Source organism: Cotesia typhae, unplaced genomic scaffold (genome assembly GCF_013202065.1).
Source record: "Cotesia typhae breed Kobodo isofemale line unplaced genomic scaffold, CoteBio_Ctyphae contig_33, whole genome shotgun sequence".
NCBI lineage: Eukaryota > Metazoa > Arthropoda > Insecta > Hymenoptera > Braconidae > Cotesia > Cotesia typhae.
Genome location: NW_027423741.1, coordinates 553,288 through 569,337, shown reverse-complemented (window position 1 = coordinate 569,337; position 16,050 = coordinate 553,288). Strand labels below are relative to the sequence as shown.

The following is a 16,050-nucleotide window of genomic DNA, read 5'->3' as shown; positions in this document are numbered from 1 at the left end:
TGGAACGTTTAACGAATTATGAAATTGTTGAAAACATTCTTGATAAACTTAGAAATTGTTTCAGTATCGCGAAGATAATTCTAATTATTTTTTTGAAAATTATGGGACATTTTTTCAATAATTTTAAAAAAATTCTTGAAAAAATTTTTACATAAAATTTTATGACACACATTTTAAAGTCTTCAATTTATAAATAAATTATAATTAAATTTACAATTAACATTAAAATTGAAATATTTTTCAGGTGAGGAGAGAGATCTTCAAGTAAGTCAAATAAATTTTGAAAGAGCGGCGTCTTTGCTCCGGCGGGTTCCGGAGTTTACTGTAGCCGCCTCTTTGAGACAAGAAGAGGCTAATTCGGGAACAATAATAGCCTTTTCTCATGGTAATAATAGGTACGTTAATTTTAATTAACTTACACATAAATTACACATTATTTTTTCTTATTAACCATACAATAAAAACTTCATTTATCCAAGTCCAAAAAAACAACCTTAAATATTTCAAGGTAAAATTTATAAATTAAAATAAATTTTATTGATACTTCCTGACAGATAAAGGACTAAATGAAAGAATAAAATAAGGCAATTACTTTAAAAAGCTCAACATAAAATTAACTAATAAAAAACTAACAAGCCTAGTTAATTTAATACTAGCAATCTTGCAAACAAAATTTTTTTTATTCTTTTAACAATATAGATTATTAACGACAATAAATTGTAGATACTTGGAGCTGCAAAGCAGCGGACGTAAAGACGAATTGCGTCTTCATTATGTATCACGTCGTGATGGTGCTGTGCACGTCGAGGCCTTTCCCTTCCGTCTGGCCGACGGAGTGTGGCACAGGATCGCCCTGAGTATTAGCGGCTCGCAGGTCGAGCTCCTAGTTGACTGTCACCCCCTTTATAGGCGTCTACTGAGGCCTGGACCACCTGACACTAATTTTACCCTGCCTCAACTTCAACTGTGGGTTGGCCAACGAAACGCCAAACACTTTTTATTCAAAGTACGTCCGTTAATTATATATTAATATTAATATAAATATAAATAACTTAAGAGTCGAGATTATATTTTCCTTAGTCATTGTCACCGTCATTTTAACACACCACCCGCATTTCCGTTTGTTAAAATTTTAATACATAAATTTGTCACTGTGTGACCAATTATTAAAATTAGATAATAGCTAATGATAATGACAATGACAATAATTATTGTAATAAGTATTAAGACATACTTTGTTATCTTGAAACATTGCATCCGCAATTGTGTCGTTGAACTTTAATGTTTAATGTTAATTAATATAAATTTTTGGTTTATTATTTATTATAGGGCGCCCTTCAAGATGTCAAGCTTATTCCAGGTGCGCATGGATATTTATCACAGTGCCCTCAGCTTGATACTTCATGTCCTACTTGCGGTCAATTTTCTATTCTACAAAACACAGTCGAGCAGTTGATGCATAATCTCAATGAATTGACACACAGGGTAAGTATATTTTAATAATTATTGGCTGACTTTACAAACATTGTCTTGTCTGAATTTCAAAATTTTTTTAATAAATAAAAGATAATTAATTAATTATTGTCATGTGTATCCTTCTTTTCAGCTAGCTGCTGCAGAGGGTAGAATAAGCAAAGTGGAGGAGTGCGAGTGCCAAAAATCTTGCAGATCAAACGGTACTATTCATGAAGACGGGTCAACTTGGGAAGAAGGCTGTCAACAATGTTTGTGTGTCCACGGCGAAATAGAATGTCGGCCTACACCTTGTGCTCCTGTCACCTGCAAATATCCAGTTATACCTGCGGGGAAATGTTGTCCTGTTTGTCTAAGTAATTTTATTTACTAAATTAATTTTATTTTATTTAAAAAAAAAATAATTTTTTTTTAATTTATAATTTATAACTAACTTTATTCCTATAAAATCATTACAGAGGAATGTTTGTATCAAGACACCATTTATGATCATGGAGTTGCAATATTTCCAAAACCGTGCTTCGAGTGCAAGTGCTTTGACGGTAGTTTTACTTGCCTACCTATTGACACTAAAGCTCGGTGTCCACCATTGCCTTGTCCACCAAGCGAACAAATAACTGTAGCCGAAGAATGCTGCAAATTTTGTCCAGGTATAATTCTTCTTCTACTTTATCATGATGATGATAAATTTTGTCAACATCAATAACAATAAAACTTTATTAAAATTAATATAATAAATTTCTATCTATGCTATACAACACATTAACGATAATAAATTAATCTATGATATAGTACTTTCGCAATAATTAATAAATTAATTACTGTAACTGGATAATAACTGATGGTAAATTAACAATCTATAATTGCATGGCTTAATACATAATCTAACCAGGAGTGGATTACTGCGCGAAAGGTCATGATTGCCATAGAAATGCATCCTGCCTAAATCTTCAAACGACTTATGACTGCCACTGCAATCATGGTTTTCAAGGAGACGGTCAAAATTGTCACGGTACAGGATTCAATTTAATGCTTTTTGCGTTATATTATTCAATAGAATTTATATTATAATTAATTAACTAACTAATTATTATTAATCCATATCTATCTATTTATCTGTACTTATTTTCTTCTCAATAATTTTCAATAAGTGTTCCAAATTAAAAAAAAAAAAAAAAAAAAAAAAATGTTAATTAATTTTTTTAATCTGATATTAAAGTTTCCTTTTGTTTTTTTAATTAAAAATTTTCCTTAATTTATTTTACAAAAAAAAAATCACTTGTTTAAAAATAAATAACTGTACTGACAACAATTAAAAATGATCTAGATGTCGATGAGTGTAAACAGCAAGGCGGCCTGGAGGGTCACCATTGCAATAAAAATACCCGATGTGTCAACGTCGTCGGCTCATACACGTGCGAGTGTCTTCCCGGGTACCAGAGGGTGGACGGATTCAACTGTGCCGAGCTGGACGAGTGTGCGACCGGTCGTCATTTATGCTCTGAACACGCGACCTGTGTCAACACGCCTGGTAGTTACTATTGTATCTGCAAGAACGGATACACTGGAGACGGCTACTCTTGTAAACGTAAGTTTATCAGCCTTATCTTTCTCTATGAATATTTAAATTCCGCAGAATTATAATAAAATAATGTTTAATTATTTTCAGCGGTGTGTAACCAAACCTGTCAAAATGGTGGTGAGTGTGTTGCTCCGAGTAAATGTTCCTGTCGACGAGGTTACATCGGTAACAGCTGCGAGCTGGATCTGGACGAGTGTGCAAGTGATCTGCACAGATGTCATCACTCTTCGACCTGTTTCAATATGCCTGGATGGTATTATTGCCGCTGCAAACCTGGTTACCGTAGTGATCTTCACGACACCACCGGAGGGACTCACTGCGTGGACATTGACGAGTGCATTGATCAGACACTAGAAAAGAGACACACCTGTCATCCGACTGCCAGATGTGTTAACACTGATGGTGGATATGAGTGCGCTTGTCCTCATCAAGACACGCCACTCAATGAATGCAGTCTAAGTAATTTCGTTTTATCTATTTTCAAATCAATCTGTTTTATAATTGCTATTCAATTCACCAGACATTTTTTAATGTTTAAATTAATTTATTTTTTTTAAAACTTTAATCAATAATTTTTTCAAATTTCTACAAAGGGAATTTTTTTATCTTGATTTATCTGTTATAAAAAAATTCTTAAAATGATCAAATGTCTGTTGATTTAATTTTAAGAACAGATTAATTAAATTTTTACATTTTTTAGTGTAGTTAAAAAAATAAATACATTGATTAATTTATCTGCTCACTAGACTGTTGGTACGAAGATCGTGAAATTGAGAATGGTGAAGTTTTCGCCCCAGCTGGTAACCCCTGCAGACAATGCACCTGCAAGGATGGCGTAGTAACATGTAGAGATCCGATTTGCGACTGTAGCTCGCCAAGAAGTAGAAGAGACAAATGTTGTCCTCAGTGTGATCCAGCTGCGTCTTGTCGGCATCAAGAGCTGCATCATCTTGTCTTCAGAAGCGGTGAACGGTGGATTTATCAATGTCAGACTTGCGAGTGCCTGGTAGTATTTTAAAATATTAATTAATTATTTTTACTTCCATCAATATTTAAAAATTAATAAACTAATTGTGTACTTAATTTATTTATAATTAGTACGGCGAAATAGACTGCTGGCAAATGGAATGCCCACCGGTGACTTGCAGCAACCCAGTAACTGAAGACGGGGACTGTTGTCCACGTTGCGAGGACGATCCATGTGCTCGAGAGAACCATGTCAACGGCACATCCTTTTCATCATCCTCGGGTCATCCGCAGCCGTGCAGTTATGCCGGCATTGTTCACGAAAGTGGAAGCGCCTGGCAGGACCCGCACGACAAATGCACCACGTGCGAGTGCAAGGTAAGCGGTTACTAATGAACCGAGACTTCATCAGAGACTGGCAGTCATCTGGGTTCTGTAAACATACCTCAAGTATAAAAAATTATGTTATCAAGATTTGCTCGTTGTTATTGTATAACTCGAAGCTTCGTGTCTTCTACCAATTTTATTTATTATATATACATACATAATTTTTTTTTCTTTTTTTTTTTTTAACAACATTAAATTTTATCTTCGGTAAATGAATAATATATATAGAGAGATATGTGTATACATATATACATATATACATATATAATAAGGTCAGTAAACGAAGTATGTTGCCTTCGCTTGACCTAAATGTCTAGTCGCTGATGCGCGCCATTATTTTATTATTTAGAGAGTTGTTTTTAAAAAATTTTATGTTTATTGTTAAATAGTATTTTATTATTATTATTATAATTATTTTTATTATTAATATTAATATTACTATTATTATTTAAGTGTTAACACATTATGCGTAGCTGAACGGCAAGCAGCCTCAATGCTTCTCAACTTATACAAAAAAACAGATACACAAATTACGTACACACGACTATTACGACTTTTTTTGTTTATATTTTTAAATTTCAAGTATCACATCATTAAAATTGAGAGAGAGAGAGAGAAAAAAAAATTCCGACACCGGGAATCGAACCCGGATCTTCTGGGTGAAAGCCAGATATGCTAACCAGTACACCATATCGGATATTGTACTTCCGGTGCGAGAATTACTGTTATGTACTTGATTTAATAAAGGAACAGACATTGATTTGCAATAAAAATTTTAATCATGTGACATAAACTCATATTATTTAAATATTTACAACAGAAGTAGGTAATCCTCGTTCGTATGCAGTTAAACTATTTTTAAATTAACAAAATATATTTTTTAACTAATAACTTAAAACTCGATTACTTTAATCGAGGCTGTGGCTGTGCGCTGACATATAATTAAATTAACGCTAGTGCATTTAAATTATTAATATATATTAATAGTTTGTATTATTACTAATGTAAGCAATGTTAATTGAATAGTAAATCCGTACAGGGACGTTCCCAAGCCAGATTAAGAAAAAATAAAAATTCACAATATTTTGTAATAAAATTTATTAAAATGCTGGCTTTCTGCTCAAAGCTTTTATTATTATTATTATTATTGTAAAATTTTTTTAAAATTTAAATAATTATTATACAACGATCGAGTCCACGATCGCACGTGCTTTGGGTCGGCCCTGCATGGATCATTCAGTGCTACATAAATTTATTTTTCAATACTTATCCATCCGATCGAACTATTTTTTTGTGCAAGTATTTAATTAAAAAAATTATTTTTTAAATTTCTAATTTTAAATAAATTTATTTTTTGAGAATCACCGATTAATAATTCATAATAAATATTAATATATTAAAAATAAAAATAGTTCGAACGGTTCAGTAACATATGAATAATCCCAAACATGCTAATAATATATTTAACCTGATGATTTATTGTCCGTGAAAACTAACCGACTAATTAGCCTAACGATGGGTATCCTTGCAGGTGCCGTACTGCGCCCAATTGGTGAGCAATAGCGCGTGTTGTGTGCATCGGTAATCACATCACTTCTATCTCACCTATATCTTCTCTCTTCTATAAATCTAATCTGCCTACTATACTACTCTTAATACTATTACTTTTACTAATAAATATTATTAAAATTAGTCGCTAATAATACTTATCGAGCTCAACTATCTTTTATCACTCTTTCGATTGCTTGCTTACTGCTATCGCTATCTCACTTTATTTCAAATAAATCTCATTGAATAATTAAAAATCAATTTTTTCTATTTTTTCTATATATTTTTTTTTTTTTTTTTTTTTTTTTAAGAAATAAATTTTATTAAAAATTATCTGCTCATGAGTGTCAATAATCTATGATTTAAATTTAATTGAAACTAAATAAAAAATATATTAAAGTCCCTCGTAATTCAGCATGTTTGCATAATTAACTATTTAATAAAATTTAACTAAAAAATTTCTATAATTCACTGCACAATTTAATTATTGTTGATATTGTAATAAATAATAATTATTTTTTTAATTATTTTAACGCACGAGGAGACACCTACATTCAATATTTAAATGCACAATTACACTGGTTTTTTTTTTTTTTTTAATTTATAAATAAATATTTTTTTTTCACACTCGTGCCTGATTTGCACACTCCTTTCGTTTGCATACATTACAATAGAAGCACAAGGGCTCTTTATTTAAACGGTGACAATATTATCAGCAAAAAAACAAAATTTATTAAAAAAAATATTAGCCAATAAAAATAAATTAAATTTAACTTCAAAAAGTGTATTTAATGATTGATAATTAATCATTTGAATTTTTTGCTCTATTTTGTCACCAAATGTAGTTTTAGAGTAGTATTTCACAGTAAGATCGAAAACATACTATGGGAATTCATTGTTTTGTTCCCCAGTTATTATTATTGTATTATTATTATTATTATTATTATTATTATTATTATTATTATTATTATTATTATTATTATTATTATTATTATTATTATTATTATTATTATTATTATTATTATTATTATTATTATTATTATTATTATTATTATTATTATTATTATTATTATTATTATTATTATTATTATTATTATTATTATTATTATTATTATTATTATTATTATATCGAGCATGTCATTGTGATTTGACGATTTGTGATTGTGATTACGTGATAATTAACGAGAGTATTTGCCGGTGGAATTTAATGCAAAAGGAGTCAGCGGGACTGGAATCATCAAGTCACTGGAATTTTTTGAAGGTCGGTCTTTAATAAAATGGATAAGTCTCTATATATCGAGATAACATTCAACAATTATTCTTAACGAAACAATGAATCACATAATATGTAAATACATACTTACCAGTAATACACGATTTTTTCTGACCAAAGTGAATTTTTCATTTGTCGTATCTTCTTCTTTCGTTTGTGTGACTTCTGTTTTTCATACTCTCATCTACTCTTTTATTTACGTTTATTAAAAATGTTTGTTTAATTTTTTTTTTATTCAATAAAATCACTCTAAATTATTTTCTTTCAGAAATTGAATTAAAAAAATTTTTATCATTAAAAAAAAAAATAAACATTTTTAATAAACTTTCATTTTATGGGTAAGGTATAAAAATTCACGTCGGAGCAGAAAAATAAAAAAAAAAAAAAAAAAAAAAAGTTAAAATGAAACATTACTAACTAATAACTACAATATTATTATCCAAACAGGACGGGCAGTTATGCTGTAGCTACGATTACGGCTGCGCTGACGATATTGGGCTCAAGCAGCACCCAGTCACTGTTGGCGAGCCTAATCCTGTCTCTGTTCCGAGCGATCCGAGCAGTTCGGGCAAAAATTTCACTCCACCGGAAACAGCAGTATCAACGATTGAATCATCAGAATCTGACTCAGACTCAGCATCGTCCTTCAGCAGCTTCACTGTCAGCAACCTCGAGTATTATTCCACGTCGGATCCTCGAGCTGATAAGCTCATTTATTCCGAAGCTCCTAACCCATCATCATTGTCATTGTCATCATCAGAAACAGCATCACCACCACCATTATCATCATCATCATCATCATCATCATCATCAGCTTCCACTAGCTCAGTGGTACCTTCAATCAAAGCGGCAGTACCGCCAAGAAAACGCGGAGACCTCGCGACTGAAATCAGTATCGAGCAGTCACGTAGTATCGCTAAAAATCTCATCTCTTTCCCAAAGACACCGTCAGTTCGTCGCAATCAGATTGACGGCAGTCGCACCTTGGTGGCGGTATCCGCGAATAACAATTATAATAATAATAATAATAATAATAATAATAATAATAATAATAATAATAATAACAATAATGATAATGATAATAACAATAACAATAATAATAAAGAGCCACGAAAAAATAATGTTGTTAAACGTGGTAGTTTTAGTAGATCATCATATCTATCAGCTTCTTCACGTCTCGTCGGTAGCAATGACGCCACTTGAGCAGTTTAATAATTATCTGGTCAATGTGCCGACGAGTTAGAGGTTTTATTAAAGGACGCGGTTTAAGAAGGCATTTATTAACATTAAATGATGAGTTAAGGACCAATCAAGTGCCGTCATTTTACCGACAAGCGGCCTTGCGAGCATTGAGAAGAAAGCTTATTTAAAAAAAAAAAAAAAAAAAAAAAAAAAAAAAACATATTTAAAATTTTTAAAAATACAAACTGTTGTTAACAATTAACAATGGTTAATCAAAGCCATCAATTCAAGTAATCTACTTTTTTAATTAACTTAATATTCTCAATGGTGATGTTAATGATTTATCAATCTTTGTTTTACCATTTTACTTGCGTAATAATTAGTGATGGATCACTATTAACTGCACGAATTAATGGACGGTTAATCAAGAAATATATATCTATCTATGTCTTTGTATAATAAATATATAAATTATATATTAATTAAGTACTTGAGTAATTTGTTTTTTAAGAGGTAAAAGTTGTATTAATTATTTGACCGGCATCACCAAGAGTTTGCGTTTTAATAACAATAATGATTACTTATGACTTATGATATTTATATTGTTATTAATAATTTGAATATATAGTTATTGAGAAGAATATTTGTGCCGGACGATGAACGTGCCGAGCTTGTTCGATTGGTTCCTTGATTACATTATAAATATATGAATTTATATTTATATATATTTATTAGGGTGCGTCAAAATTTGATCTCCGAAAGCAACATTTTAAAATTGGAATTTTGAGTTCCGCTTTTAACAACAGGGGCTTTGTTTGGGAATTTTTTTATATATTTTAATGTGTCACAGAATTTTTTATTAGGGGCTTGGCCAAATTTATAAATTTTGAAATTTCAGCAAAAATACTTAAAGCTCCTGTTAAATTAAAAAAATTCCAATTTTAAAATGTTGCTTTCAGAAATAAAATTTTGGTACACCCTAATATATATAGTCCCGCTCAACCCCATCGCGACTACTTATAACTACATTCCTCTTTGATTAACAATTAAGTAGGCACTAATAAAAAATACATATGAAGTATAGAAAACGTTAAGATACAGAGATTAAAAATACGTCCGTTTTACGAACAATGAAGGATGTTAATAATTATGTAGCGAAATAATAATATTAATATTAATGATAATGATAATGATAATTATAATTATAATTATAATTGTAATTTTAATAGCGACTATTAATGGCAATGCGACTCGGAATTAATAGAGGAGTTAAGAGATTTGAAAAAGAAGAAACATAATTTATAATAAATAATATTAATGATTGTAATAATTATTAAATCTTGCAATATTCAGTAAATAATTACCCGTACTTGTAATTGTTTGTTAAATGTGCAATAATTTAAAATACACAGCTTGATTTATTATTCATTTGGTAATTGAATATTTGAAATTTCAAGAGCATCGAGTTTTCATCATTAATATTGATAATTAAATTAATACTAATAATAATATTAATTATTGATGCAAATAATAAAACAGCAGCATTTGTAGTTAATGTTTTTAATGTCAGTTAATTAATGGGTCTCAGGGTCGATCTTTAATGATTTTAATCTATTACATCGATTCAAATATATTAACTAATAATATAGAGATTAAAGTCTTCTTATGTATGTTTCTAGTCAGTTTTAAAAATTAATAATAATAATAATTATTATTATTATTATTGATGAATATTGATTGAGAGATAGGTGTCACGACTGACAAAAAAATATAAAATTTCATGTTATGAGTAATTAATAATTACTGAATAATTTTTTTTAAAACAAAAAAAATTTTTTTCGTTTTTATTAAATTTTCATTTTTATTTTATTACAATTAAACTGCGACAATATTCGTAAATAATTAATAAGAGAGTAATTTATTGACCGAATGAAATATAATTATTAATTGTAACTATATAAAATGAATTTAAAAATTTTATTTAATATCTTGGATTTGAGTAATTATATATCGAGCAATTGTAATGTTTATTCGCTGAAAATTTATTCTATGGAATTAATAAATAAATAATTATAATATAAAGTGAGTTTTCGAAATCTAATTATAGTAATAATAATAATAATAATAATAATAATAATAATAATAATAACAAAATCAATATTAATTTTAAAGGTAACACTTATTGATAATAATTAGATATAATGATAATTAATAATTAATAAACAATAATAATAATATTTTGATACAGTGTACAAAATATTTGTTCTTTATGTCGCAGATTTAAAGCCAAAGAAAAAAAAAAAAAATAATTCTTAGCTTTTTAATTGCAATAAGCGATTGTTATGCATCGATTATCTGTCGGCAAATATTACTATTAATAATAATAATAATAATAATAAATGTAAAAACTAAAAACCAATAAAAATAAATTTTCTCGAAAAAAATTGATCCAAAAACATTTCAATTATTCAACTAAAATAATCAATAGTTAAAAAAATTATTATTCGCAATTAAAAAAAAAAAAAAAAAAAAAAACTATACTTTTTAAAAAAATTCCATTGAAATGAAAATAAAAATGCTGTTGCTATAAAATGTATATAGATATATGTTATATTAGTTAATATATAATAATTATGATGAAAAAAAAAAAAAAAAAAAAAAATGCGGATTTCGATTTATAATTAATAACATTACAAGTTTTAAATAAATAGACTTTAAAAGTCTTGAATCTTATTAACGAGGACGTAAAATAATAAAAGTAAATGTCACAGGCGTCCTGTTATTTAATAAAAAAAAAAATAAATAAATAAAAAAAAAAGAAAAAAAAAAAGATACGTTGGCACAAACCTAATAACAATATAAATTAAATTCTTAAATAAACGAGTTATTGTAATAATTAATGTAAATTAGATTTAAATTGCCTAATGCGTGTTTATTGATTAAATTTAAGCCCACCAATGCATACATGATTATGAATCTTAATTAGTAAACAATAATTGTACTGTCGAGTTAAAATTATATCTGTATTACAATTATATTAATTTACTAACGGCAATATATGTAAAAGTAGAGTTTGAATTTTTTTTCAAGCTAAATTACAACGTTATTATTTCGTTCATTTGTATATATAGACGCAATTAATTATTAATTGATAAATAAATAAAATAATTAAACATGTATATGATAGGAGGGGTAGATAGATAGGTAGATAGGTAGGATATAATGGGAAATGAAATGTCGGGTCACTTTTAAAAAAATAAAATATATATATATATATATATATATATATATATATATATATATATATATGTATATATATATATATATATATATATATATATACGAAATAAGAGGTAGTGATAGGATTAATTGTCTTATATATTATATACATATTATTACTTTCAAAATTATTTTTTGTATATTAATTTTAGTAGTATTTTATCTGAATAAATGTATCGTATTTTATTTTTATAATTAATTTATTTAAAAATTGTGTAATTCTGTTTTTTACGTAAAAAAAAATGAAATCAATTATAAATATATATATTTTTCTGGATTGTAATGAATTACTAAATTAATGGGTGTATTGTGTCCCGGCAATTCATGAGTTTACTAATTAAAGATAATAATAATAGTATATAAATAATTAAAGATAATTAAAGTAATAACTAGAGGAGAAATGAAGATTAAAATAATTATTTAAGAATGAAAATTGAGAAGAAATATAATGAAAGCTTAAATTGAAGATTTAATAACAGTGAGGTCATAAACTTACTGTGTTCTCGCTTATTGGCGTACGATCGAATGTTTCTATATAAATATATGTAATGTGTAAATTACTTACCTTAATTGTTAGCTTACGACTTATCAATAAATAATTGAAGATAAAAATATTTGTAAAGGGGTTAAGTGAGTTAAGTTGAGACGGGACAATTTATTTCTAGTCAGAAAAAAAATATTAACAATTTAAATGAAGATAATTGATATGATGAAGAGATATTAATTATGAGTAGAGAAAAAAAAAAAACAAAGAGATTATTTAAAATATAATGTTTTATTAAATATCATGAACTCGGCTGGCTTGCGATTTCATCGTTAATTAATAAATAAACTTATTAAATTTATTATCACTACGGAGCAATTGAGTATGGCTAAATTAAACTGCTATATATGTCAGCTATCAGAAATAAATTTGTGGTGACGTATTCAATTTTCAAATAACGATGCATTATTGTACTGAAATATTAAAAAAAAAAAAAAAATATTAAGGTGAATTTAAATTTACGTCTAATCTCGGTCACAACTAATATTTATTATTAGATTTATTAATTAATTATTAGAGATTAATTATATTATTATTATTATTATTATTATCATTATAGTTATGATTATTAATATTATTATTTTAATTGATTTATTATTATTACTAAAGCCATATTTGTAAATGAGAACTAATGACGGCTAGGAAAACTTAATAAATTGAAATTCTATTAACCGAAATCTATTTAATAATTATTTTATGATATTTTTTTTTTCCACGTCTCTTGATTCTGCTTCTGTTTTTGTATAAAAAAATATCCTTATTCTTTTATTTGAAAAAATAAATTACAAGTATTGCCAATAATTAAATTTTACTTAAATTTTTAAAATTTAATTTTCTACATCAGTTCTATTTAATTATCCCACTACCTTAAATGAATTAATTTTTATGAAAAAAAAAAAAAAAAAAAAAAAAAAAAAAAAAAATAAATAAATAAATAATAATACGCAATTTACAGTTAAAATTGAACATTTATTAATTAATTAATACTATACATTTTAAAATATATCTATATATATTTTCCAAAATAATAAATCAAGTTTTTAGAACCTTAACAAAGGTTTATTCTTAACAATATGTTTATCCAAGTGTTCCCAAAAACGCATCAGTGCAGCTCGATCCAAATGACGTTTGGTACGACTTAATTCGATGACAGTCACAGCCCACTTGGCGACGTTTCCGTCTAGCTTCATTTCATCGTACTTCAAGTGAAACGCGCTGATTTTAGAAAATATCTCAACGGGGTTTCCATCAAAGGGCCATCCTTTGAATTGCCAAGCAGGGCCCATGACAAAAACAGCAACCACTCGATCCCAGTCAGCGTTGGTGAGCTTCTGAGGATTATCCACTACTCGATACGGCACCGTCAGTCCTCCCTCCTTCCTCCTCTGGAGGAGAATTTCGTTTTCTCTTTTTGCGTTACTGGACTTCTTTTCTTCATTGCTGACAAACTTTAAGTCCTGGAGAATTTCCTTGGCGTTGAACATCGTTATGAGCGATGAATTGGCACTGGGAATTATTATTATCGGAGTCCTGCTGGGACGCTTGTTCTGCGCAGCTTGCTGAGGTGTGAGCTTAGCAGCCGAGGTCGGAAGAAGTCCTGAAGTCGGAGTTGAAGAAGGATTTGGAATGGGCTTCCTCACAGACGGGTTCGAGCCTTCAGTCACGGATTTCAATGTCATTCCGTGGTAAGTTCCCATAGTGTCAATTTTAAAGCCTTCAGTCTCTTCTTTCTGTCGAATAAATCGTTCCTGGTCATAACGATTGTAAACCGCCGGTTGTGGAAGCGGCCTCATGGGTGTTGAACGTGGTGTGACCATTGGAGTCGGCACAGCTGGACCCTTGTGTCTGCCTTCTTCTCTTGCTTTTATACTCTGCAAAATAGCGAATATATTTTTGCCAAATATTTTACCGCTGCTCTGAAGAATGGTCGCTCGAGTTCTCCACTGTCTTTCACGGGAAACAATGTCTTTAGTGTCATCCACGTCCATGTCCAAAATTACTCGCAAGTCAGATCCCATTCCTATGTCGTCATTTTCTTTAATGGTCGTACGTTTTTTCGCCAAACGTTTGGCCTTGATCGCCGCTATTTTTTCGACAGACATAGCCTCTGACAGAGACTTTATATTGTCGACAGTCACTGAAGCCTCCTTCGGAGCATCTAGCCTGGCTGCCAGCTGATCTTTAACTCGCTGGACGTGTGTTTCTTCGAACCTTGGCTTCTTTGACAGACCTGACTCCAGGCAATCCTCGGCGGCTCTTTTGACTTGCGTTGGGATCTCCAACGGAGCCGATTTGTCGATGGCTGCTGAAGTTGCTGTCTCGCCATTAAGATATGCCAGCAAGTCCTTACGATCCGGACGACGCACCACTGGAATGTTCTCCGCTGCGGCTTGTCGCACGTACACTGGATGGGTAAGTTGGACGTGTTTTAATAAAAACAGCAGGCACTCGAGGGTATAGTAGTCCTTGGCTGTTCCTTCTTTTCCAGATCTAAAAGCAAAAATATTTATTTTTAATAATTATAACCAATTATAAATAATAATAATTGATAATTGAATAATTATAAATAATAATTAAATTACTCCGGAGTGGGTGGAAGATATGCCCCCACAAATTTTTTAAAAAATAATTTTTAATTTAGTCGGCGATATGATCTAGTAGTTAAAATCGACGTTAAATAACCTTTATAAAAAAAATTAATTCAATTCAATTTAAATTTATTAAATTTAATTATAAATTTATTAAATAAGTAGACATTTTGCAATAGACAAATGAAAATTTTTAGCTATCATTTATATAAATATTTAATTAAGAAAATTTATTTCCATTTATAACAATGTTTATTTTAATTATTAAGAGATTTTTTTTTATTATCAGTAAATAAATTATAATACTGAGGTTAACCTCAGCTGTAAAAATTTAATAAATCAATTACAATAAAAAAATTTTTCTACAAATTTTCACTTGTGAAAATTAATAAAAATTACATGTGAAATTTTTTAATTTAATTTTTTTTATAATAATTTTATTGTTATAAAATTTTTCATCTGCTAACTCCAGTGTCACAATAAATTAATTATTTCTAAAGTAAAATTAAAAAAATACAAATTGTTTTTAAAACTTGACATTTATTTATTATTTTTTTTTAAAACTTGAATAATTGTGATCATAAATTTCCTAAAATTTAATTTCACAATCAAAAAATATTTAAAACTCATAAAATTTCTTGAAATTTTCATTTATTTATGCAAAATAAAAAATATATTAATGCCTGCTGTTTTATTAAAATTGCATTCCAATTGACTACTAGTATTGGTAACCAAGCAGACTGGCACCAGAAACTCTGAAATTGTCGAATAAAAAAAAAAATTACTCACCCGTAAGTTAAATAATTTGTTTTCACATTTTTTGGCCACGAAAATTCACCAAATATAATCTGATTTTCGCGTTCAATAATCTCCTTTTTATTAACATTGTACTGCCGCAATAAACTCAAAGGATCCGCCATTTTTATGCACTGATAACCAAATCACACTATGTTTAAAAGACAATCTAGCTTTTGCTTTTAACTCTGCGGAAGCACACACGTGAATGTTATACTTTTTTTATTTTACTGCGCAGTGCGCCTAACTGTCACCGAGGGCGTTAAATTCCGAACTCGAAGCGCCATTTGCGGGGAACCCACTCACTATTGCCAATAAACAATCACGCACACACTCAAATCATCCCCCCTTTTGACACGCCATAGCTGTGGCGTATTATTATTATTATTATATCTAGATTATTATGATTATTGATATCGATTGTGACCTGACT

The 16,050-nt window shown here is 28.9% G+C and overlaps 2 protein-coding genes and 1 non-coding gene across 7 annotated transcripts in view; 1 reads left to right on the top strand and 2 right to left on the bottom strand.

Annotated features, from left to right (window-relative positions):
* LOC141526189 (protein kinase C-binding protein NELL1) overlaps positions 1-10,946 on the top strand; it is a 58,398-nt gene extending 47,452 nt beyond the window's left edge. Inside the window, exons 3-15 of one of the 5 annotated variants that reach the window (XM_074241030.1) lie at positions 245-395; positions 724-1,006; positions 1,330-1,485; positions 1,607-1,829; positions 1,932-2,123; positions 2,366-2,485; positions 2,801-3,061; positions 3,143-3,514; positions 3,802-4,061; positions 4,154-4,399; positions 5,940-5,960; positions 7,173-7,217; positions 7,677-10,946. In XM_074241030.1, the coding sequence (XP_074097131.1) occupies positions 245-395; positions 724-1,006; positions 1,330-1,485; positions 1,607-1,829; positions 1,932-2,123; positions 2,366-2,485; positions 2,801-3,061; positions 3,143-3,514; positions 3,802-4,061; positions 4,154-4,399; positions 5,940-5,960; positions 7,173-7,217; positions 7,677-8,432 (3,086 nt within the window). In that variant the 3' untranslated portion in view covers positions 8,433-10,946. Of the gene's footprint in view, positions 1-244; positions 396-723; positions 1,007-1,329; positions 1,486-1,606; positions 1,830-1,931; positions 2,124-2,365; positions 2,486-2,800; positions 3,062-3,142; positions 3,515-3,801; positions 4,062-4,153; positions 4,400-5,939; positions 5,990-7,172; positions 7,218-7,676 lie in introns of all 5 variants that reach the window. The other 4 variants (XM_074241034.1, XM_074241031.1, XM_074241033.1 and 1 more) reach the window with 4 other exon arrangements.
* Positions 5,034-5,105, bottom strand: Trnae-uuc (transfer RNA glutamic acid (anticodon UUC)). The gene has a single exon. It is a non-coding gene; the product is annotated as a tRNA-Glu (tRNA).
* A 2,236-nt stretch (positions 10,947-13,182) lies between the features above and the next one.
* On the bottom strand, positions 13,183-15,830 carry Hyx (cell division cycle 73 hyrax). Its single transcript, XM_074241220.1, has 2 exons — positions 15,612-15,830; positions 13,183-14,724 (listed from the first exon to the last, which is right to left on the bottom strand). Exons 1-2 carry the CDS (start codon positions 15,740-15,742, stop codon positions 13,275-13,277), a joined length of 1,581 nt encoding a protein of 526 aa, XP_074097321.1. The 5' UTR covers positions 15,743-15,830; the 3' UTR covers positions 13,183-13,274.
* Positions 15,831-16,050: the final 220 nt, after the last annotated feature.